We start from the raw sequence: 26,880 nt of genomic DNA, 5'->3' as shown, positions 1-26,880 counted from the left end.
CCATTAGCAAAATAGTTGTTGCTTAATTAGTTTTTGCTTTTGCAAAAGCAACTTTATTAGGTTTTTATCGTGAACATCCTTAACTGTTAATTCTGAACTGCTCAGTACATAATTTCTCAGACATATTTGAATGCGGCTCAGACACATTCTGTGTAAATTCTTTTGATGATTGAGCAGACATTGAACAGTCAATCGAGATCAATATTAACATTTTCGGATTGGTACAATGGTGTTTGAAGGAGATTGTAAGCTGCATCATACACCCGTTTTAGATTCTCTAGTTTATACATGAAATGGGCTTTTTTTTCCAATTTTACATTAATAGTAAATGAATAATTTATATTGCGTGGAAGACAGTCTACGGTCTTGTGCAAGTCATTGGGTTCGCTGACAATGGATCCTTTTATCCCTAACTGGTGATCAACACCCAGTTCTCGTATTCGCATGAAAGAGGTTCGGAGAGCCACCATTCGCTCCTCGGTATTGTTCAATTCTCTCAACCACTATAGTACTTTTGTGAGGGACGGGCTTCATGCTTGCGTTTGCGAACGGAATCCTTTCGTTTTTCCGTTTGTGTATAACGCGTAAGGTATTCTCGTCTACGTTCTTTGGCTTTTTCAGCCCTGGAAAATTTAGGCTTTGGCATAGGTTTTTTTTTCTTTTTTTGCTTCAACTGTAATCTTTGGGACTGTGTCAATCAGTTTGGGACCCTTTTTATTTGTGATTTACCAACTTAGAGTATAACAAAAAAAGTGAAAAAAAAGAATTCTAAAAAAATATCGAACAGCAGCGGTCGTCATCGCAACACATGCAATGACGACGTATGCGCATTGTTTACTATTACTCTTGAACACAGTTGAAAAGTGTGATGACGTCCAAATAAGATACGCACGCCATCAAACCCAAAACAAAACCCATTTTGCCAATGATTTTTTTTTAAAACTTCAAACAGATTTTTTTTAAAGTTGTTTTTTCGTTTAACGCCCTGAAAATATGTAAAAATAAAACTTGAACATTAAGCATCTGATTTAAAACATTAAGCATTTGATTTTTTTTAAAAATAAATTTCTAACATATTTTTTAAAGTAGTTTTTGTGCTTATCGATCTGACGTAATGTATGAATAATACTTGATATAAGTATATATTGAACATTTGACTTTGTTTAAATTTTAAGCATATTTTTTTTAAAAAATTTTTTTTGCACTAAGATCAGACAAAATGCACAAATAATACATTTGATATTGTTTAACAATAATACTACAACTAAAATCTTTATACCTCTAATAATGAAAAGGTTGATATAACAATTCAATTAATGCGAAATAATTACTGAATGAATAAAGACACTTATTTTATCTATCAAATTAGAAACATAAATGAATTGCGAAGACAACAGGGATGAAAGCTTATATATATATCAAGACGGAAAATTGTAAAAACTGGTAATAAATAAATTTCATTTTTTAGCTTTTTTCGGGAATAATAAAAACCCATAACTACCAATTGTTTTTAACGAATAAAATTTTTATATTGAATTGCTTCTCCGTCTCGAAAAATTAATTACAGTAAATTGCTTACTATTCAGAATGGATTAACTCCTCCCGAATATTATGTAATATTGAAACAGTTCTCCTACCAGTATTTTCTCTTTTCCGTCTCGCTTTCAGGCCTGGAAGACAAGTAACCATCGGAAAATATTTTCAAAAATAAGCTATTTTTGGCAGAATAATTCTTTATTTAAAAGTAGGTATTTAATAAGTTCAAAATTACTTGTATTGAAATAAATGTGTATAAAATAAAATGGGTCAAACTGAAGTATATTTATCGTTAATAAAACAGCAAATTGTTTTACTACTATGAGCACATTAAAATATGAAATGAATAATGAAAAGTTACACTTTAAATGTTACAATCTTATCTACATTTAAGCTCTTAAAAATAAGAGAGATTTTGTTTCTTAATTTTACTAACTTTTTTCTGAATTCTATGATTAAAACATTAATTATCAATGAAATTTAATGTCCATGGTTTACTATCACAGAATTAAGTATAATATATTGTATAAATTATATATATATATTTTAATTAAATCTGTGATTTAAAAAATCATGCGATTCAAATCAATTTCATTAATTAAATATTTTCAAATCATTAAAACCCTGATTTTTATTTTCGGCAGCAATTATTAGTTATTACCCTTCTCTCACACTGACAAATCGGTAACAGTAGAAATTTTAAAACAATTAATGTCTATGACCATAAAAGTTGAAAGTAGACAAAGTTTCATGTTGTTATTTTAAAAATTACTCTCCTGATATAAAGAAACTTTAACTGAAATGAAATTCAGAATTAAATATGAAAATTATATTATGAATTACGAATTCAAGGAATAGTAAAAATAAATCCGAGATTTAACAAATATTTAAAAAAAAAATGTAAGAAAACTATTTTTGGCAGACCAAAATTTTAGCGGCCTTGGGAGGTTACCCAGTTTGCCTACCCTTACGGCCCTAGCTTTAATACAAATATGCTTTTGAAGGCAAAAGTTAAAACATTTACCCTCGAGATTGTTCAAGATTAGTAGTAAATAAGTAGATAATCAAGAGTAGTAGTAAGATTAGTAGTAACTAATGATTAGTAGTAGTAATTTAGTAGACAAGTAGATCTTTTAATAAATGGAAGATAAAAACTGGAATCACAAGCGTTTTACTATTTTTTTATTGTGGTAAAACAGAGCATGCGCAACCAGTGTGCTTAGCTTCTAATTCGGCTGTGTGATCAAGGAATTGTTACTTTTCTTAAACATCAGTGGTAGCGACAACCAGCCACTTATATCTTTTTTCACTATAATTTAAGAGTGGTAGAACATTTAAAAACCAGTATTTTTGATAATTTGTCTAGCATTTTAAAAGCTTTACTGCAAGTGCGTTGGAACAGAGTTCCATTGCATATGAACTTTTAAATCATTTATATGGTGTGATACGGAATTCTAGTTTAAATGAATTTAAAAAAATAATACATTGAAACAAAAACTTAGCTACCACTAGAGTACATTTTTACAAAAAGCGTAGAAAGTTAGCAGCCCTATTTTTAAAAACAGGGAGGGCACTATCTGGAAAAAATCTGAGAAATGGCAACGCCTCCTATAACTGAAAGCCTCCACACGGTTTTTATAGGTAGTCCGATCAGACCACTATGTAGGTAAACCAGTATACGAATGAGCCCTTAAATAGAAAATATAGTAAAAATACGAAAGTGGTAGCAAATATGTGTCTAAATTTTTTTTTTAATTTATGAATATGATTAGTTAGTTCTATTTGCTTGCCAACCACTTCAGATTCAATTCTCAAATATATATGATAAATTTCTCTCAGTCACTTTTTACAATAAAATTTGGGTTCATGCGCACAACAGGTTCACTTTTAAAACAATCTGCGCAGACTACCTATAAGAAACCGTGTGGAGGTAGAGCTCCTGAATTAGACAGGCCGTCTTTTCATTTATTGTTGGAGCAATGAGCTAACATAATTTAACCCCTTCCAAACTTGGGCTCCTGCGACGAATGATTATAAACAATTTAGTATTTTTGTATTCTATTGTCAAAAGTGAGAAAAATATATTAGCTGATTTGAATTATTCGCAGTTGTTAAAAAAATTTCAAATGAAACCAATCATGTTTAAGTTCAAAATAATAAAAAAGATGCTCGAATGTTTTTGTAATACTTACTTGCAAACTAAATTTACCATATTTCAGTAGCTTATAAAAATCTTACTTACCTCTTGTTAATTTTTTCCGGTCTATAATTCTATATATGAATATAATTTTATCTACGTAATAATTACGTATGCTGTTCTGATTCAAATAAATTTCAAACGGTTAGTACCAACCGCTAGAAAATGGGTCCGGTGGTCGGAGCGAGTGGGGAAAATATTGGTTATGTTGATTAGGAACAAAATATATTGAGTACAGGCAACCAATATTTGTTAAAGCTGTAAAAAACAAGAAAATAGAAAGTGGGTCCGGAGGTCGGAGTGAGTATAAAAAACGTTAATTTGATTGATTGGTATCATAATTAGTTAGATAAGCGTCAGATATTAGAGAAACCTAAAAGAAAGCGAAGCAAAATAATGGTCCGATGGTCGGAGCGAGTATGAAAATTTTTTAAATTTTGATATGTAATACTAAGCTAAAAATTAAACAGACTACTAAAACAATAAAATACTATTAAAACTCAAAAGATAAAGAGTGGGGCCGGTGGTCGAAGCGAAATTAGTTTAAAATAGACCAAACGGGACAAAAGCTGAATATGTAACGGTGCAACCAGTGGTGGCATGTGAAAAAAATTTTATCTATAAAAAAGATGGTATTAGACTAGGAAAAGCTAAGAATAGAAAAAGGCTAAATTAGTTGATCCCCTACTAGTGAGGGATATAAAACTCAGAAAATTTATGTTGAGTTGTGTTAAGCACAGTTAGAAAAGAGAACGTAATATAGAAACATTGGTAAATACAAAACATGTTTAAGACATGATTAAAATTGGTAAAATTAATAATTGTTATTGACAAATTGACACTTGGTCAGGGATAGTAAATAAAAATTAATTGGGTATAGGGAATCGCTATGACGAAAAAGTTGTAAACTTAAGGAAAGATTAAGTTGTTAAAAGCATTTTTGGTAACAGCAGCAGATGATATGGCCAGGGACTGTCCAGTTGATGATATTGAAGCAAAACAATTGTCAACCAGTAATCCAGCAAATCTAGTTAAGTGATGACCCTAATCTATGTATAAATATGTAACAGAACATTGTACAAATATATGTGGATACTTAAGAAATATTAGTTGTAAGATAGTAAAAAACAGAGACATGATAAAAAAACAATTTAATGGCAAGCAAAAATTCAACACAAAATAAAAATATAAAGCCCTAACATATGTAAGATAATGTAAAAAAGCATTACAAGAACCTAAGTGGAATTAAAATAAAAAACTAATGAGAATATAAACACTGATAAAAGTACCAGACAGCCGGAAATTAAAAATTTAATAAATTCAGATAGATAATCGCATAGGTGTTTGCAATAAAATGTTTTTGACCAAGAATGAGTTCGAAAAAATATTAAAATAAGTAGCCAAAGTTAGCGAAAGATTCCACTTGTAGTGGATGACACGTTAATATGGCGGTTTGATACTCTAAGCCTAAATCAATGGAACATCGGATTTCAAACACTCAAAAATGGAAAAATTGGCCACCCGGAGGCCGGAAAAGACTCACCAGGAATGTCTTGTGGGTTTACATGTTGAATTTAATTAACTTCGGGGTGAAAAAATGGATATTTATTTCTTTTAGAAGATGTTTTTGAGGACTCCATAGGAGATGTTGTTTCGTTGGTGGGGATCTAGATCAGCTTTTCCCTATGGTATACTGCCATACAAATCTTTATGTATACCATTGGCCTATGGTATACTGCCATACAAATCTTTATGGTTACCATTGGCCTATGGTATACTGCCATACAAATTTCTATGGTTGCCATAGGAGAATGGTGATGTGCCATATAAATGCCATACAGGTCTCTATGGTTAACATTGGTCTATGGTATCTTACCATACAAATTTCTATGGTAGCCATAGGCTTATGGCGTTGTGCCATACAAATCTCTATGGTAACCATAGGCGTATGGTATCTTGCCATACAAATTTCTATGGTAGCCATAGGTTGCCATAGATTACCATAGGCTTCTCAATGGCAAATTTTCCTAAGGGAAAATTATATTTTGGTAAACTAAATGGGACGATATATGAAGAGCTTATTGGATGAAGCGTTGTCTGCAATTCTAGCTTGCTCCACTACAAAATGTTACCACTACAAAACATTTTGTAGTGGTAACATAATTTAGGTTAAGTTTCGTATCTAAAATTTAATTGAATTTTTTCCTCCACTACGTATTGGAAAATCAAAATATGATATCAATCAAATGCAATTCTTTTGTAATCATCACGTGGTAACACCTCTAAAATATAAAAGAAATTATCTTTCTTTAATGCTTTACTTTTGAAATCGTTAGCAATTTTTGCAGAAAATTTTTTAAATCTTGCCAACTACTACGCCTTCTGCAAAATATTTTATAAATTGGGGGACATTTAAAACCACAAGCTTTTAGAATGTTTGGCAACTTTACTGACATCTTAAAAAGACTCACCCCGCAAAAGCTGGAACAAAGAGGCGTTGCATATGAAATTTTGATTCAATCATATATAGTGATGCAGAAATTTTTTTTTTCATTTTCTACCGCATTTTTATTTTAACCCTTTCGAAGGCCGTGGTAAGTATGCTTACCACCATTTTTCAAAGTCCATAGCGAACTTTTTTACCACTTTTAATATAGGTTTCCATTTGTTAATAACTTAAGCTTTCTTGAAGTGCATTTGAATAAAATTGGTAGCCATTTGTCAGTTTAAGAAAACGTATAAGAGTACTAAAATACATAATTCCTTTTGAAGTTTGTAGCATTTCTAAAATGTATTTTATAAATAACGAAAAATAAAAGACAATAAGTTCCTAATATGTCGTGGTAAATATGTTTTAAAATCTAGATTAATTTTTTATAAGCTAAATGAGTTTTTTTTTTCTTATATGAATTACTATTCTTATATCAATTTCAATTCCAAAAATACTTTTATTTGCTTTTACTAGAAATAAATGGCCTATTAAAGAGGTAAACTATAGTATGCCTATTTTTTCTTATTACATTGACTTCAATTTTTGAAAATGTTTCTTACCTGGTTCATAAATTCAGCTCTTCATGTTACCATATGTGTGGATTGTATATTTATATTGAGCACCCATACTCATATATATTCAATGTTACCCACAACCGGGAAGGACATGCCAGATTAGGGGTTTCCCCCCTAAATTTAGGGGGATTTTTTTATCTTCAGTGAGCGTTTTAGGGGAATTTGTTTTTATGGGTTTGTTTTGCGGTTATTTGTGAATTTTACTAGTCTCATTTTGGTTACGTTCTAATATCAAATTTTATAACTGAATGTGTGAGATGGTAATATGAAAATCAATATCTTAAACCAAAACAAAGAGATTAAGATTTAATTTTAGAACTTAATCCCTTTGTCGAATGTAATAAGTTATTACTTAGCTCGATTCTCGACTCTTGTTTTAGCTTTATTAAGTATTCTGTTTTCAAATATAGCTGTGGAGAGATGTTTCTCCATATTAAATATTATTAAAGACAAATTGAGAAATAAAATCTCTATAACTACAGCTGATGCTATTTTGCGCGTTCCATATGAACTTTCTAATCTTTGTCAAAATTTTGTATTTACTTCCTCTATGTTAAAAATGTTTAACAGCAAGAACATATAAAAATCAGAAAGTATTGACGAAAATATGTGGGATATTTCGTCAGAAATTTAAGCAAAATATTAGAATTAAAATATTATAAAGACTATATCGTTGATAATAAATTTGTTATGAAAAAATGTGTGAGTCAAAAAGCATTGAAAAAAATATCTTGAATATTTTAGTAGAAATTAAAGATAATATAATGATTGAAATGTAAAAAAAATATTAATTTGTTGATAATAAAATATTAAAGCAATGTTTTCTATGCATTATTTAACTTTTGTACTATTTTTTAATACTTATACATTAAGTTAAAAATTTTGGGTTTTTTTTAAAAAATCTTTAGGGGATTATACAACGCCATCTTGGGGTGAACGGTTTCGGCACTTGACTACTCTGCGTAGCGCAACAAAAACCGTTCTTATAATGGTAAATTTGATTTTTAGTTCATCATAGCTACCAGCTTAATACTGGTAACTATATTTATTTAGATGTGCACTGTAACGCCATAATTCCAATAGATGAAGACGGTAAAAAATCTTGTTTTATCAAAATTTCTCATAGAAGATTAGTGGTAGTTATATATATTTCTTAATTTTTCGACTTTGTTTTAGGTAAAATATTTTAGAGATTGACTGACAATTAAAGTTTTCAGAATTATTAGGAATTTTACCAACATTTTAAAAGCCTCATGACGTGTAAACTGGAATAAAGTGGAGTTTTATATGAACTTCTAAAATCATTTACATGTATTAGAGTAGAAAATAAAATTACTTTAAATTAAATTTCCTGGAACAAACAAAATTATGTATTAATCATACTATATATTACTTATGAAAACTTATCTCTAGGAGAAATTATTTCAAAAAGCGTACATCGAAATTTGGAAGCCCGGCAAACACGATTTCGCAGCGAAGTAGTTGCAGTTTACATATATTTTCTTTTTATTTTGCCAACTAATTTGTGAGTCAAAGATTCATAACTGTAACATGAAAAATTGAAAGCTGAAAATTATTCCTGAAACTTTTGATTGGCTTTGGTATGCCAAATGCGACTATTGTGGATAATCAGATCATTTAGGTATTCACTTTAAAAAGTAAAATGACAAAAATGTTATAAAAAGTTGCTACTTTTAATTTCTTTTAACCCTTTGGATACATTAGACGAGTGAGACTCGTCATGCATATTTTACTAGTAAATAAAAAGTGGTAACTAAAATATTTTGCTGTCAGTCTATTTCAGAAAGAAATAATGTATTGATAACTACCACATCTTATAAATGACAAAGCATTTGGTGAAGGCATCAGGTTATATTTGGTAACTATTTGAATAAAATTAAAACTTTTTTAATCAAAACTTTACTACCAGGTTTTTAATTTGATGGTTTCCTCTTAATTCGCAATTTGAATCAACCTCATCGGAGCACCACAAAGATCAAGCTCAAGATGAATGGGGAAAAGGGTAGCAAGCGGCCTCAGGTGTCCAGATGTTTTATACAGTTCAGTTTAGTTCGGAATTTAAATAAATCGGATATACAGCATACCTGCCAACTTTCACTGTTTCCGAGAATGGATCTTCAGAGTGGTTGTTAAACATTAAATGAAAAACAATGTGACTCAAAAATATGCTTATATTTTGATGAAATTCGCTAGCGCAGGGATTATTATGCTTTTATATATTTATTATAATTATTTATATGTAGTGGTGGTCAAGCTCATTTATAACTATCATTAAAATTCAAAAAATTAATAAGAAGTAACCTGAGTATTGCTACCACTTTAAATATGAAAATAAAATCTTAGGGAAAATCCGAAAAGTTGGCAGTTATGATACAGGTTTAATAAAATTTAGAATTTTATTAGTCAGCAAATTTTTTGGTCACCTGTCTCAATTTTCATGCAGAGAAACCAACTTGCCTCACTTGGTAAAAACATTCTAGTGGCAACAAAGTTATTTTTTTTTTAAATCTTATCAAAGTTAGTTATTTTTATCTCTGTAATTTCAATTAAACTCCTTTTTCCCTGGCTACATATCAAAAATCCGAAGTGTGATATGAAATGCAACTTGATTAAATTTATGTCATTGTTACTCTTATAAAGAATTCGCGTAATTATCCATATTCTGGTAATTATACTATTTCATTTGCTACCAATTTATCAAATTTTTTGCAGAAAGTAGAGCAGTTGGCCCCCCTGCCTGCATGACTTATGAATTAAAATAGTTTTCCAAAAAAAATATATATCGCAGTGAGTTATAAGCAATGGAATTTTATGGCACTTATTTATTTAGTCTTATCTCGGATCTCTTTTCTAAAAAAAATTAAATTAAGGTTTTTTTTTAAATATATATATATATATATATATATATATATATATATATATATATATATATATATATATATATATATATATATATATATATATATATATATATATATATATATATATATATATATATATATATATATAGTGAAATATTTTCCAGCTTCTTATTCTAGATTGTAACGCGAAATTAAAAGAATTATGTAGGAATAGCGTTAATAGAGGAATGAAATTACACTTTCTCCGTAGAAAGAGTGTTAAAAGCATATTTTCTCTTTAAGACAAGCTATGAGCAAAATGATGCGTGATAAGTTTTTCCTATTAAATAGCCGGTAGATTATTTTTCGTTAATAAATTATTTTATTAATTCCACAATTAGCTTTATTTTCTATAGTGCTATTAATATAGTATGCGGGAGAACTATTTTTAATTTAAAATTAAAAGATAATTATTGCAGCTTTAATATTATTTATTTTAGTTTTTTAGCAGTTTTTATATTTCCCTTGTAAAGCAACCTACTATTTCATACCTGCCAACTCTCCCGTATTTAAACGGAGATTTTATTTTCATATTTAAAGTGGTAGTAAATATATACTATTTTTTCCTTTATAAATTTAATTTTTAAATGATTTTGATCACCACTATTCTTACAAAAATTAAGCTTATATATTAATATGCGTTACTATCATGGTTGTCAGCTAATGTTTCTTCAAACACAACGTATTTTTTTGCTTCCAATTGAAATTTTAATTCCATTTTACTACCACTGGGAAAAATCGTAATGGAAGGGATCAAAAGTTGGCAGGTATGCTATTTCACATACCTGGATTTCTTTTTCCAATTTTCTTCAGAGATTCACGAGATACAATTTTTTTTTTCAATTTCCTTATTGTGATTTTGGAGATACATTTTGTTTCAATTTTCTTCAGTGACACTCGAAATGAAATTTTTTTCATTGTTACACATAGTCGGGCAGGACATGTGAAAATTACCAATGTTTAAACTCATCAATTCAATAAGTAACGAAGAACAATAAAACCCGTTTCTATAATGACTACCAGTTTAATGCTAGCTACAATTATTATTTATTTGTCAAGGACTTAAGACAACACCAATAAACCAAGTTAAAATTTAAACTAATTAAAATTTTTCAAAAAGTTTGCGGTATATATATTTTTTAATTTAAATGTCTTGACTTAATGTTAGGTAAAGTATTTTATAAAGTGGGACACAATTAGAAATTAAAGCTTTCAAAATTCTTAGGAATTTTACCAACATTTTAATATCCTTTTTTTTTTAGATTTCCTAAAAGTGATTCATGAGATATAATTCTTTTCACTTTCCGTTAAGTGATTCCAGAGACAAAATTTTTTTAAAAATTTCCTTATTGTGATTCTTGAGATACAATTTTTTTCAGTTTCGCTAGTGATTCTCGAGAAGCAATTTTTTTTCCTATTTCTTTTAGTGATTGAGATACATTTCTTTTTAGCATGTTGAATGCCACTCTAATTTTACATGGCTTGCTTGTCTGGCCAAAATGATTTTCTCAGTATGTATTGCATTAATTTCGTCAAATCATTTTAGTAACGATAGTAAAAATAAAATAAAAAAATAGAAAGCATTAAAAATTTACTCGAATTATGTGTTTCTAATAATCTTGGCTCCGCCGGTCACCGGTGACTCCCGTGGAATTACGAACAAACTCAGGGTCGGTCACCGGTGACCCCCATGACATTCAACATGATAATACAAAAGAACGAAGCCATGTGATTTCTTGTAACTAACTGAAAGTCAGTTTCTATAATTATTTATTTATTCTATTTTTTATTTATTTAATATTGAAAATAATTTAAACTCTGAGCAGAATATATAAAATTCTGCTTAATGCATATAGTTTCATAAAAATTTATTAACTTCCGATTTTGCCATACATTCAATCAACTTAAGATCTTTTAACTTAAGAATTTAGTTCTATTTATCGTACTCAACATCTAAATCTTTATCTCAGCATCTAAATTGCATCATTCATCCGGGACATTTTTTTGTCTGCAAAAATTGCTTTCATCAAAATTTTTGTATCAAATGGAGTAATTATCTACTTACATCGTTTTAAGGTGGACGCTAAATATCACTTGAGCTTGCATTTGCTCCAACTGCAAAATGCTCCATCTTCAGAAATGTTTGTTAAAAAATCTGAAAGAAATTGCAGACCTATCTAATCAATCAAACATATCGCCAGAATTCCAATTAATGCATAAACGGCTACTGCTTTGCTGTCTACCAAACATTTCATGAACTGATAGAGAATTTAAAACTAGAACTTACTACAGAGTTGTCCAACTCGTGTTTTAATTTCTCATCGTTTTAAAAGGTTCACCAGGATTAAATTACAATTTAAAAAAAAAAACTTTTAAAATTCATAGTGACTATGGCTGAAAGCTCGTATGTAGCAAAACTGAAAAAATATTCGTTACTATCAAGATTTCTTTTATAATTTCAACGTGCATAAAAAACTGCTTCTTTTCCAAGATAAAGTAGATATTGTTAAATAGTTTAAAAAGAGAATAAGTAAACTCCTCCCGAAAGAAAGTTATAACTGAAATGGTCTTGCTTGCACCACTGTTAGTGATGGGCCACATTGGCCCAGCGGTATCCTCACCTCCGACATCAGAAAGCATCCACACGGTTTCTTATAAGTAGTCTGCGCAGGCTATTTAAAAATTTAATAGTTTGAGAGCAAGAAACCAAATCCTATTTTAAAAGTGACTGAGAGGAATTTGTCATATATATTTGAGAACTGAATCTGTAGTGGTAGACAAGTAAATAAGACAAGCTAATAAACAAATTTTTAGGCATAAATTTGCTAGCACTTTCTAATTTTTAATACATTTCATATTAAATGGTTTATTTTTACTAGATTTTATATTAAAGAGCTTTTTCGTAAACTGGTTTGCCTTCATAGTGGTCTGATCAGACTACCTATAAAAAACCGTGTGGAGGCGTTGGCGGTATCGTCCGCCAAACACTGTGCAATGTTTGGAGGTAGCTGGTTCGTATTATTAAGTGTTAGTTATTATACTATATTATAAGCTAAGTGTATGTCCTTATTGTATTTTGCTTAACCCTTTGGAATCCGATTTATTTAAATACAAGTCTTAGGAGAAACACCCAAATTAAAAGCTGGCAGTAAGCTTTTAAATAAAAATGATTGTTTTTTCTGTCGATTAGTTAGCAAATAAAATTTAATACCTTCCAACATTTTCATTTTAACTATTGGGTAGTTATCAAAGCATAGCAACATGCTTTTACCACCACTGTTTATTTATTCTAAATAAATGCATAAAGAGTCTCACAAGATGCCAAAGGGTTAATTTATAATTGTTCTGGTGTGGTTTTAATGAACTCTAATATGATTTTGGACCTTACTTCGACCCCTCTCCCTTTTTTCCTGTTCATATTTAGTACATAAGATACGGTCAATACCGTTTTCATATATTCGACTTTTCAGACGTATCGGTAAATGCGGCCTTGGGCTGCTGAAGCGGAGATCATGCATACCCTCCAACTGCTACGGAATTTCCGTAGTTTCAGAAATCTTCTTTTCAGACGGTAGCAAAATTAATGTCTTAATATTTTAAAAAAATTAATTTTAGCGTAACTTGTCCACTATTACTTATAAAAGTGCAGGCCATATGGCTAGATTCTTAAGTTCTGATAAAAGTTTTATGAGAGGTCCATTTGTTTTAAAAATTTCTACTTTGGTTCGCTACCACTAGAAAGAATTATTTTCAAAATCCTCATAAGTTGGAGGGTATGGATCATGTAATCATTGCGAATCGTGAACCTCGAAATTGTTTTTAAGCATTGACTTAATTTTAATATAACAACCAGTATACGATCTCAATTTAATTCGCTATTTTCTACTACTTATAAAAAATGCTTTGAAAAGTGTTACAAAAATGGCAGTTGTATTCTAAGCTTATGTACACTCCGGACAAGAAAATAAACTGGTAGTAAGACTATGTCAAATCTAGTTTATTTTCGTAAGAAATAAATGTTCATGATTACCAAGACTTATTATTAGAATTTTTGAACTGAACAAAACAGTCATGTATTTATGTCCAGGGCAAGGATGTTGAAAAAAAAATTTTTTTTGTTCTGTATTTTAGTTTTTTCCCCCTATACAGCATACCTGCCAACTTTTAATCCCTTCCATTATCATTTTTCCTAGTGGTATTAAAATGGAATTAAAACTTCAATTTTAAGCAAACAAATACGTTGTATTTGAGAAAACTTAAGTTGACAACCATGATAGGAACGCATATTAATATATGTGCTTAATTTTTGTAAGAATAGTGGTGATCAAAATCATTTGAAAATTAAGTTTATAAAAGAAAACATGGTATATATTTACTGCCACTTTAAATATGAAAATAAAATCTTCCGGAAGAGTTGGCAGGTATGATACAGGTATCATTCATGTCTTTTTTTTATTTTTAATTAAAAAAATTTCCTTTATTTTATAAATTTTGAGTGATACTTTTTTCTGTTTAGAAGTATTTTGCTTGATCGTCTTCATAAATTTACATTCAATCTTGATATATTAAATTTCCTTTAAGAAAAAATTTTAATATTTAACAGAATTTTTCATGTTATGAGAATTTACTTTTGGAAAATAGAGAATATTTGAATTTAAAAACATCAAACTTTGTTTTTGATAGCCTTTTCTCAGCAAACTTGTTTAAGGATATGTTCTACCAAGTTATTTTAATAAAAGTGGCAAAATGATTCATTAAAGAATTTTAATTTTTTAGTAGACTCTTCCGATTTAAGAGACTACTGAAGAACTAAATTTTAGTCACTGTTTCATACATAATTAATCAACGTCAATTTTTAACTTTTTTTTGCACTTAGCGTGGTACTCATAATAATTTTTATATTCAGCGCAAACTTTTAAGTACAGAATTCATAACATTAATTCGAATAATGGTACACAAATTCTAAAAAAACAAAGAAAAAAAAAACATCTTTCTTACAACTGCAAATGTTTTGAAATATTTCGCAAAGTAAATATGCATATTTTAATACATTTAGAACACATTTTGAAAGACAGCAATTAAAGTTTTCAAAAATTATGTCAGCTTTGCTATTCAAAATTTGCATCTACAATTCCTATACCTACATGAATTAATTCATTATCTGTGTCCAGCTACTTCAACGAATTCATCCAACGCCTCCTACAACTGAAAGCGTCCACACGGTTTTTTGTAAGTAGTCCGATCAGACCACTATGTAGGTAAACTAATTAGTGAAAGAACCGTTTAATATGAAGTGTATTAAAAATTAGAAAGTGGTAGCAAATATATGTCTAAAAATTTGTTTAATTTATGAATATAATTAGTTTGTTTTATTTACTTGTCAATCACTACAGATTCAATTATCAAATATATATCATAAATTTCTCTTAAGTACTTTTTAAACTAGAATTTGGGCTCTTGCGCACGAGTGGTTCACTTTTTAAATAATCTGCGCAGACTACTTATGAGAAACCCATTGGAAGCTTTCTGATGTAGGAGGTGATGATTCATCTGAGTATTAGGTAATTGAAAAACTACCATGAAAAATGACTTACGAAGTGGAGTAAAGCAAAAGGTCCCTTAAGGATTAGAGTGCAGGCCTGCCAACTACTATGCTTTTTGCTAAATATTTTATAGAGTGGTGTATACAATCGAAGCCAAAGTTTTTATTATTTTTGGTAATTTTCTTAACTTTTTAAAGCATGAAAACTATATTGCTGGAACAAAGTGGTATCTTATATAAACTATTAAATTAATAATATGTAATGGTATGAAAAATAAGTTTAAAATAATAAAAAATATAACATAAACTTAGGTACCACTAAAATTACTTTTTACAAAAAGCGTAGAAAGTTGGCAGCCCTTAAATTGTATACATTTTGAAATATTTTTATTGTTAAAGGTTGGCTACCAATTTAGATTTTAAAATATCGCAGTCACTTTAATATAGTAAGTTAATCTGTCATATCTGCCAAATTTTCCTGAAAATTTTGCTTTCGTATTTAATATGCTAGCAATATTTTTGCATTCATGCTTGATTCCTGTTGTAACAAATTTCATTTAATATACGTTACTACCACTACGGTCAATTAGTTTAAACATGCACGAGAAAGACCAGCTTGTTATTTGATTGTGTTTTAAACAATGGGAAATTCAGTATTTGCCAATAATATCACTGCAGTAGTTATGTCACTATACGACTGAGAAAAAGAATTCATTTATTTATTTTTATTATTATTTTTTTCTGGAAGCACGCATCCGCATATCGCTGAAGATTCTATATTTATTTTTAATGGGGTAGTAAAATCGGAGAATCGCTCGTCATTTGAATCGAAGCGTTGCGGTGATTCGCAGATGCTGGCAAGGATGGGTGGAAAATGGCAGAGTTCAGTGTCAGGATGGTAGCGGTCGACCTAGGGCTACAACAGAGCGTGAGGACAGAGTGATTGTCCGAGCAGTTGTCACAGCACCTTCTTCATCTCTATCAACCGTCAGACGTTCAACCCAAACACCAGTGTCCAACATGACCATTCACAGACGGTTGAGAAAGCGAAATCTACGCTCGCGGCGACCGTTACGCCACCTGCCACTCACGCCTGCACACTGCCGAGCCAGACTACAGTGGTGCATGGCTCGATCAGGCTGGAATGATGCCGACTGGGGACGTATAGTCTTTAGCGACAAACCCCGCTTTCAACTGTGTCCTGACGATCATCAAAGACGTGTTTAGATACGCGCAGGGCAGAGGGGGGATCCTGCCATCACTATTGCACGCCACACAGGCCCTCAACAAGGCATTATAATCTGGGGTGCCATTTCCTTTGACAGCCGGACCCCTTTGGTCGTCTTTAGAGGTACACTTACTGCACAGCGGTACGTCGACGACATCCTAAGACCTGTTTTGCTACCGTTCCTTTTGCAGCGCCCTTGGCTGGTTTTTCAGCAGAACAATGCCAGACCACATACGGCACGTGTTGCTATGAACTGTCTGCAAGTTTGTCAAACTCTTCCTTGGCCTGGCAGATCACCAGATCTCTCTCCCATCGAGCATGTCTGGGATATGATGGGAAGGCGATTGCATCTGGAACGGAATGTTGATGACCTCGTTCGACAATTGGATCGAATTTGGCAGGAAATACCGCAAGAGACCATCCGGGAGCTTTATCGGTCATTGCCACGCCGTGTGGCAGCATGTATCCAGGCTAGAGGCGAGTCAACACCTTATTGAACTTGTTACTGTAACTCCGCAATAAATTATTCAATTGTTCTGAAATTTTTATCATTTACTATTCTGTACATTGTCTTCCTATTCACCAATTTTCGTTTTAATCGGACAACTCCTTCTTGGTGCGTCGATTTTTTTGTTATAGAGTGTATGTATATATATATATATATATATATATATATATATATATATATATATATATATATATATATATATATATATATATATATATATATATATATATATATATATATATATATATATATATATATATATATATATATATATATACAATTTAGTAGATTTTTATCCAATACTATTTCTAAATAATTCGTAGGCTTATATAATTCACCACTTTATGGTTCTTAAGCCAAGCCAAACTTTTCAAAAAGCAAGCAAAAATATTTGCAAAATTTACTTTGTAGTTATTTACCGTTATTTTAATTATTTTGGCGTGTCCGGAGAAGTTGGCTATATATATATATATATATATATATATATATATATATATATATATATATATATATATATATATATATATATATATATATATATATATATATATAAATAAAATCCAAATTTTGAGATAAGTGGGTTTAAAGTTCTCATTGCTAAGCAAAATGCATAAGAAATGCTTTAGTTTGCTTAACACGTTGAACGCCACGCTAATTTTACATGACTTGCCCATCTGGCCACGGTAAATAACTACAAACTAAATTTGCAAATATTAGACGGATTTTACTATTTTTTTAGAAGGTTTATCATGACAAGTCTGTTAATAATGGTGAATTATATAAACCTTAGAATTGTAAAAATTATTATATTATGTGTCTACAAATTGCTTAAAAATAGTGGTGGATGAAAATTTACTAAATTGAATTTATTAAACCAAGAATCACAATAATTAAATAAATTTTGAATAAATTTTCTGCAATTCCATAAAAGAGCGTAAATTTTATAGTTCTATATCATGTTATACGCTGTCATCCAGCTGTTTTTTGCGGCCTATGTGAAAGGTCAGTGTCAGCAAGCGGCGGCAGACGCAGCCTAAATGTAATTTCAGTGTCAGTCACCGGTGGTTGACGTGGCCTAGATGTAATTTCTGTGTCTGCCACCGGTGGCTGACGCGGCCTAAATGGAAAGTCCAGTGTCAGCCACCGATGGCTGACGCGGCGTTCGAAGTGTTAAACGAAGATTACCTTCAAGTAGAATTATAAGTTGTGCTAGTATTGCTGTTGAAAGAATGTGTATCTTCCTAATTACACCAGTTCGTAGTCCAAAATGCCTGTTTTTTGAGTTGTGCCACTATTTCAGCCCATGAGCGATAATTATATACACACGTGTGCGTGTGTTGAGGTTTGCAGTTTTAGTGCGGAATAAGTTTAGCCTATAACGGACTAGTATATTGTGTTTTCTTTCTTTGTTTTGTGTACATTACTTCTTTCTTATTTTTGGTACTAAATGTTTAAATTTTTTTAGGGACTACTCAGCTTGCATGTCTTTCTACTTCGAGAAAAAAATTGGAGACGAATTTCCAACAAAAAAAGGCCAAGATTATGAGAAGGATAAAGATGATAATGTGATACTAAAAAAGTGGATGCTTTTTCAAAAAGTCAAACCTGGCAAAGGAGAGTTTGCAATCAGGAATCAACAGGTGGGATTCATCTCTTTTTCTAAACAATTTTAAGCCCATCCGAGAATGGGTCCTAAAAATTAAATATGGTTAAAACATTCCTTCATTAAATTTTTTTTTTTGCACTTTGTTTTTCCCCTTAATATAACGTTTAATAAGTGATTCATAAGAGTTTGCTGGCTCTTATTTGTATCATTAATGATAAAATATATTAAATCTATTAGAATAAAATAACGTGTAAAAGAAAGAAAAAAATTAATTAAAAATTATGTTATTTTGACTTAAAGATGATTTTGCTTCGAAAATATTTAGTTTTAGTCAAAAATATTATCATAATTCGCTTGCATATGAAATATAAGGAATTGCATAAACTGTTCATTTCTATTTTACACAATATAAAGAAAAAGCATTCCCACAACAGCCTGTTGTGGGCCAGGTGGTCATACATGTTATGGCTCAATAATTTCGTGACCAACGGTATGATTGGGACAATAAGATCAGCACTGCGCATAGGCCGCCTTCTTCCATACAACCTGGTACCTATCGATCTGAAACTGGATGGGCTTCAAGCTGCCATCGGGGATCGAACCCCAGCTCTTCTCAAGGACAGTTCAGTGCTTTAACCACTGAGCCATATTTTATACATTATGTGAACTTTTAATTTAATACATGGACAGGTGGTCAATTTAATATTGGTTAAAATAAGGGTTCCGAGAATTGTTGGTGGACAATGAAAAGATTAACACCTTCCCGGCTGTTTTTTTTTTTTTTTTCCAAATTCGAAATTTTGTTGAATACATCCATGTATAAAAATTAAATATTTACATTTGAAATGCTTATGATAAAAATGAATGAAATACTAAATACAACATAATAAAAAGTTCGGAAATATAACGAATTTACTTTAAATTTGTGAAATATTAAGAATTTTTTTTAAGAATGTCAAAATAATAAAAAAAATCTATCCGTTATTTCAAAGTTATGTTTTTACTTTTAAAAATGTGTATTATCTGAGAATTAGCGGGTAGTAATATAAAAAAATTTTACGCTAATGCTTTGTCAAAACTCCCCGAGTTCACGTGACAGGAAAAAATTTCGATGGGAAATTGGGTCGATTATTCTATATTGTAAGGTCGTCGATAGCTTTCGACTGTATAAAAGGGTTATAAGTAATGCTAGGTGACTTTATTTTAAAACAAACAATTTTATTAACACGTTGAGCGCCGCGTCAGTCATCGGTGACTGACGCTGGACTTTCCATTCAGCCACCGTTGGCTGACTCTGAAATTACATTTAGGCCACGTCAACCACCGGTGGTTGACACTGAAATTACATTTAGGCTGCGTCAACCACCGGTGGCTAACTCTGAAATTACATTTAGGCTGCATCTGCCACAGCTTGCTGACACTGACCTTTCACATAGGCAGCTAAAAGTAGCTGGCTGACAGCGTATAACATGATATAGAACAATAAAATTTACACTCTTTTATGTAATTGCAGAAAATCTATTCAAAATTTACTTAATTATAGTGATTCTTAGCTTAATAAATTGAATTTAGTAGATTTTTATCCACCACTATTTTTAAGCAATTCGTAGACATATAAAATTCACCACTTTTGTCAGATATGTCATGATAAACCTTCTAAAAAAACAGAAAAAACCGTCTAATATTTGCAAATTTAGTTAGTAGTTATTTACCGTGGCCAGATTGGCAAGCCATGTAAAATTAGAGTGGCGCTCAACGTGTTAAAGGATGTGGTGACAGTTGGTTCATCGGTCTGCACTTACATACAACTACTAATCTGCAATTACATAAATCTACAACTACAATTTTCCCCTTGCATATACGCCATCTGGTGTCACTTACCATGATTGGATTTAACATTTATAAATACTTCTGTCTATCCTTTTTATTATTTTTCTTTAACAACAATGAATGGAAAGGATTTTTCCATATTTTTGATACAAAATTAATACGTCACGGAAATTTTGAAAGCACATTTGTGGGACTGAAGTCAAAGATTTTTCGCCGATTTCAATAGCAAATTCATATTGTTTTTCCAACTGATATCGTTAAGAAGATATTATTTCAACAAATGAGTTTCGAATATGGCATTAGAATAATAAATTTTTCAAATATAGTTCGATTTGAGGTAATTTCATTGCAATTTAACATTGTTTTTCGAACAGATAGTTACAACCGGAGATTTTTGTATAATCTAAAAAATTCCGGTATTTTTAATTGAAAACTACATTCGCCTTCCAATGAGGTGACCAGGGTTTGAATCCCAGCGATGGCTAGTCGATACGAATTCCACACCCGGCTCGCACCGACCCCAGTGCTGACGTAAAATGTCCTCAGTGAAAGACAGATCATGGGTTAGACTCTCCTTGCTGTGAGGCTAACCGTGGTAGATTTTCGTGGTTTTCCTTTCTATGCAACGTAAATGTTAAAAATATAAAAAAAATAAAAAAGAAAAACCCCACATCAGAAAGTCCTCTACAATGGCACATTTTCTTGCAAGCCTTGAACCAGGAGTTCCCTTGTCTTCAACGACGGTTATAAACTAAAATAAAATACAAAACTGTAAAGTATCTACCACTAAAAATGTATAAACCAATTGAGTAGTATATAAAACATGACTTCATAATAATTTTGAGTGGTTTTCGATCGCAATGCTTCAGTTATTGCTCAGAGTTTCGACGTGATTTTTTGAATTTCTATTCACATTATTATTACAAACGTCAGAATCGGAAATTTGAAAAATACGTGACTGTGGGAAGATAAGTAAAAATAGGACTTTTGTCTGTGATGACTGTTGAAAAAAGAGTATCGTTCGAACTCAATTCTGAGAGAAAAAAAAATCAGATAAATATTTAAAAAAAAAACGAATATACTACAACCCTATGCAGGGTTCCAGCTGTTCTTAGAAAGTATTAGTAATTGTAGTAAATTTAGGTTATTATTAGAAGATATTTCTTAATTTAATGTACCACTTTGTCGTTAAGTTGGTTAGAAGCTGTAATTTTCCTGTATATATATATATTTTCTTTGGAAAAAAAATTTGTGTTCTTTACACAAAAATAAAGTAACGAAATTTGTTTTATTTTCATTACCACTTTTTAAAATTTTCAAGATCCACGGGAACCTTATTATAGGTCACTTGTGGTGATCTATCAAACGTATTTCACGAGCCCTGTTTATAAGTAAAGAACAATAATAACAACTAAACTAAGAGACATATTTCTTCGTATGAATTAGCGGTTATTCAAAACCGGTTATATAGTCTCAAGACCGAATGCTGGGTACCCAGATCCGGGCAATTTTGACGGGTAACACCCATTTATGTTTGACACAACCATATTCAGAATTATAGTATACTTAAAACTATTCTTATATATACACTCATGTCCATAAATTAAGGGTAATGAAGTTCAGGCACAGAAAGAGACAGAAGCCAAACAAATTTGACTTATTTGTAAAGTCTATGTATTAAACAAAAGATAAAGAGAAAAAAAGATGCTATATGTTTGACATAATTAATAAAAATTGCGATTTTTACTCCCTGGAGCAAATTTCAAAAAAGAACCTATTTACAAAAAACAGTATAACATGGTTAGTATGATGGTTAATACGGAGTATGTCTCCCGGACTATGCAATACAGGCCGTACAACGCCTAGGCATGCTGAGTATCAAATTATCAATCTGATCTTGGGGAATATTACACCACTCATCAAGCAATGCCCACCGAAAGTCCGGTAGACAGGTGGGAGGGGATTGATGGGTTGCAATTCGTCGGCCAAGCATATTCCACACATGCTCTATTGGATTCAAGTCCGGTGAGTATGCTGGCCAATCCATACGGGTGATATCCTCCGATTGAAGGCATTCGTATACAATGTTTGCACGGTGAGGACGGGCGTTGTCGTCCATAAACAGAAATTCAACACCCATGGCGCCCCGAAACAAACATACACGTTGTTCCAGAGTGACATCCCTATAGATGTGGTCTGTCATCGTTACACTCTGAACATGCAGGTCAGTTCTAGAGCCAAGAATAATTCCTCCCCAAACGAGCCATACTGCACCACCGTAACGGTGTCGTTCAATGGTGTTGTCTCGGTGGTAACGGGTACCTGGCGCTCTCCATATGAAAGTCCGGCGAGAATCAGACTACAAACTAAACCTGGACTCGTCGGAAAACATCCCACAAGACAACTGTTGCGGTGTCCACAATGCATGCTCTCTACTCCAGGCTAATCGCAGGCGAAAGTGAGTTGCGGTAAGTGGAACACATCTGACAGGCCTACGAGCATATAGACCAATGCGCCCTAAGCGTCTGTACACGGTCTGCCTTGAAACTGTCGTACTGGTAGCTGAAGAGAGCTGACGAGACAGATCTGATGCTCTGCTCCGTCTGTTTCTTTTGGCAGTAACTGCCAAATACCTGTCTTCATTCGGCGTTGTAACTCGGGGGTGACCTGTGCTGTAGCGTCTACTCACATTACCATCATCTTGGAATCGTTGCCAAAGCCTGGAGATGACACTCTGGGTGATTCCAAGTTCCTCGGATACTTCCAGCTGGGTACGTCCACATTCCAGTCGTCCGATGATTCTGCCGCGTAAATAATCATCCAAATGCTTCCTTTGTGCCATAACTATGCGGTTATTGCACTGAAAGGCTTCTAAAGCGCTTTAAACAATTTTACTTCTTTACCACCATTCCTTATATACCTCTCTCTTACACTCTCGTCATCGTGACGTACTACCAGTGTCATCTAGTGGTTTCCTGTAATTTGCATTCTTCTTCAGGATGTGTGTGATAATTCTACAGGTGAAATTTTAATTTTAGAGTTTGATTTCAGTGTGATTCTGAATTATCCTTAATTTATGGACATGAGTGTAGTTTTAGAAATTCATGCAATTTACTTTCTTTATAACCATGTTTAAATAATTGTTTGAGTGTGATTGTTTTTCGGTAATTGTTTTTACTAGAGGTGGGCAAAACTGCTGCTGTGATTCAAAAGTAACAGTGACAAATAGCAGTGACAGTGAAAATTTCGATATAAAATTAATCAATACTTTCTATCAATCAATTCGATTAATCGTTATAATTTATTAAATTTGGTGTATATTAATCGATTAAATATTTTTAATAAATAATCGCTATAATTAGTTTTTAGTAAAATTAATCGATATCATCAATATTTTATCCAATGGATTAAAATAATTAATCGTTATACTTAGCAGTTCTTTTTGTATTAAATGGTGGGATAGCTGTTATCGAAAATGTCAACCTTCATCTAAGAAAAGGTAAGGTATCTAAAGCAAAAGTATATTTTGCTTTAAATTTTCAGGATAAATAAAAATTTAACTTTTTTCAAAAATATGCGAGAGAAAAAAATGTTGTAATACGACTATCTTAAAGATTCTTCATTATATAACAATTTTATCAGACCACAAATTATAGGAATCTTAGCAAATTATACAAATGATCAAAATAGATATTTTGGCTTTACGTTCAAACTCAAAGAGTAACTGGACGCCGTTGGCCGTTATGATATTCGATCAAAAATAACAGCAATATTAATCACAGCAGAGCAAGGAAAATGCTTCCAGAGGTATGGAGCAGCGATTCGCAGTCAAAGGAAATCAAACTGAGAAAAACAGCATTTTCACTGTGATTTTTGGAGCAGCGACAGTAGCAGTAAAATTTATCACAGTGAAAGTAGTAGTGAAATTTGTCATAGCTAAAGTAGCAGTGAAATTTGTCGCAGTGCCAGTAGCAGTGGTTTTTGTCACAGTGAAAGTAGCTGAGATATTTGTCACAGAGACAGTAGCAGTGAAATTTATCACAGTGAAAGTAGCAGTGAAATTTGTGACAGCTAAAGTAGCAGTGAATTTTGTCACAGTGACAGTAGCAGTGATTTTTTCACTGTGTTAACTTTTTGGTTGGAGCTGGATGTCACAGTGACTGGAGCAGCCACTGTGACAAGTCACTGCTCCGTTACGTTTGACCCATCTCTAGTTTTTACTACATCTCAGAAAGTATAGTTTCAAATCGAGCGAAAGTTGACAGGTTTGCAATGTGTTTGCTGATACTATGAATACTAAAATAGAATTTCAAAAAACTGCTGAAACAAAATTTAATTTTTATTTATTTATTGCAATGAATAGCTTATCTTACAAAAATGCTAAATTTATTAGAATCTCAATTCTGAATTTTTTGTCGCTTATGTAGATATTTTTATTGAACAACAGCATATACTAACTAAAATGCAATCTTAATGCTTGATTGACTTTTGAGTAGACCAAGATTACATAAACTGTTTGGTGTGGGAATCCTAAAATAACTACGAAACATTTGTAATATCAATACGCAAGCGTTAATGTCAGTTTCTACACTTCACCTGTAAATACAGTTAGGTCATTAACTTGAAATTTTTACTCATGAATGGGAAAATTTTAAACAAGCAGACATAATATAGACATAATACGACAGTAAAAATAAATTTAATTACTCGGAAATTAGTAATTTACAATTCAAACAATAACTATAGTCATAAACGTTTTCATTATTAAAAAATGCAAAAAAAGTTTTCTTTTTTTCTTTGCCTGTGTTGTTTTATGTAATTTTCATATACATTGTGTAAAGATGTTTGGTAATTGTAAAATTATTAAAGTAAATTAAAGAAATATCGAAATTGCTAACAGTTTTGGCATGTTGCAGGCCCTGTGACCCCAAATTGCAGTCGCGACCCACAGTTTCAGAAGCTTTAGTAGTAGTAGATAATATTTCTGACAACGAAACCAGACTCAAAAGCATACTTTCTCTGAATAATAATTAATTTTTAGATGGATTTATGTCTTTGTTCCTTCCATTTCTCGGATACTTTGTAAGTGTATGCGCAATTTTTTTTTCCTGCACACACATTTTTTACTCTGGTTGGTAAAGTTTTTACAATGCGTCACTAAAATGATATATAAAATGAGAAGAATTTTCCAAAAATTGAGCCACATCGCCAAACTTCAATCCATCAATGTAGCTAATAGATCTCATTATACACCAATAATTGAATTATTGTTTTTTTGGTACTTACGTATTAACGCAACCAGGCCAAAATTCGCATAAATCGCTAAATTTCGCGTAAGTAGAAAAAATTGAAATCAATTTGTTTTTATAAAACTAAGTATTTTATAAACAAAATTATAAGCATATATTTTAATAACCTTTTAGATTACATATTATTTCGACATCACATAGTGCATTATTTCTTATAACAAATACAGTTTTTTATATTATTTTGTTTTAAAATATAAAATAGCTATTAAACTCTTCCGGTTTCGAATTTGAATAAGTTGCAGAATTATTTTTTCGGTGGAAATCTTTTGGCTATTGCTTTTAGCACTGATTGAAAACCGTCTTCGGTATAATTCCATATCCTTGTAACAATTCAACAGCATCTTTTTCACTCTCAGGCAGATCCCAAATACCCATAGTTAAAGTATTTCACGGCATTCAATCTAACCAGTAAGCAAAATAATTTGTTTACGAAATACCACATATAACACGTAGGGTTGCCGTAGTAGGGTCGCCAAATTTGGCGTAAGCTTTCTTCTTCTTAAAATAGTCATAAAATCATATGCGTTACCAGAGATGCCAACTTGCTCCGGACAGCAAATAAATATTTTGTAGTGGTAGTTTATCAATTGTGATTCGTGGTTTAATAATTTCAATTTAGTAGATTTTTATCCACCACTATTTCTGAATAATTAGTAGGCTTATATAATTCACCCGTTTATCGTAGTCATGTCATACTGTACCTTTTAAAAAACAAGCAAAAATAGTCAAATCTTAGCAAAATTTAGTTTGTAATTATTTACCGTTTTTTTAATTATTTTAGCGTGTCCGGAGCAGTTGGCATCTCTGCGTTACTAGTACTGGAAACCAGCAAAATTTATTTGTTACGCTACCGGTTCCTCAGCTATTTATGAAAACAATATAAATATCGTATAGCTTTTTTTCATAACATAATATGTGTTACTAGCACTGGAACCCGGCAAAATTTGTTACAACGATCAGCTCCAGGTATTTGGTGAAATTTTTATTTATTACACGGCTGGTTCCGGGTACTCGGCCATTTATGAAAACAATATAAATATCGTATAGTTTTTTATCGAACTATTTACCAGATATAGCTGCTAGAAAATTTATTTTGCACTAGTGTAAACAGAAACGATAGTTATTGAAAAGAGGAGC

The 26,880-nt window shown here is 31.4% G+C and overlaps 1 protein-coding gene across 1 annotated transcript in view; it reads left to right on the top strand.

The window, feature by feature from the left end:
- Window positions 1-26,880, top strand: part of LOC107442841 (platelet-activating factor acetylhydrolase-like) — a 165,164-nt gene that overhangs the window by 52,722 nt on the left and 85,562 nt on the right. Inside the window, exon 4 of the mRNA XM_043044717.3 lies at window positions 18,464-18,638. Coding sequence (XP_042900651.2) covers window positions 18,464-18,638 — 175 coding nt within the window. The remainder of the gene's footprint in view (window positions 1-18,463; window positions 18,639-26,880) is intronic.

The sequence above is a fragment of the Parasteatoda tepidariorum genome, chromosome 4 (assembly GCF_982258835.1).
Source record: "Parasteatoda tepidariorum strain Cologne lab strain chromosome 4, Ptep-v5.0, whole genome shotgun sequence".
NCBI lineage: Eukaryota > Metazoa > Arthropoda > Arachnida > Araneae > Theridiidae > Parasteatoda > Parasteatoda tepidariorum.
This window is presented reverse-complemented; position numbering and strand designations above follow the sequence as displayed.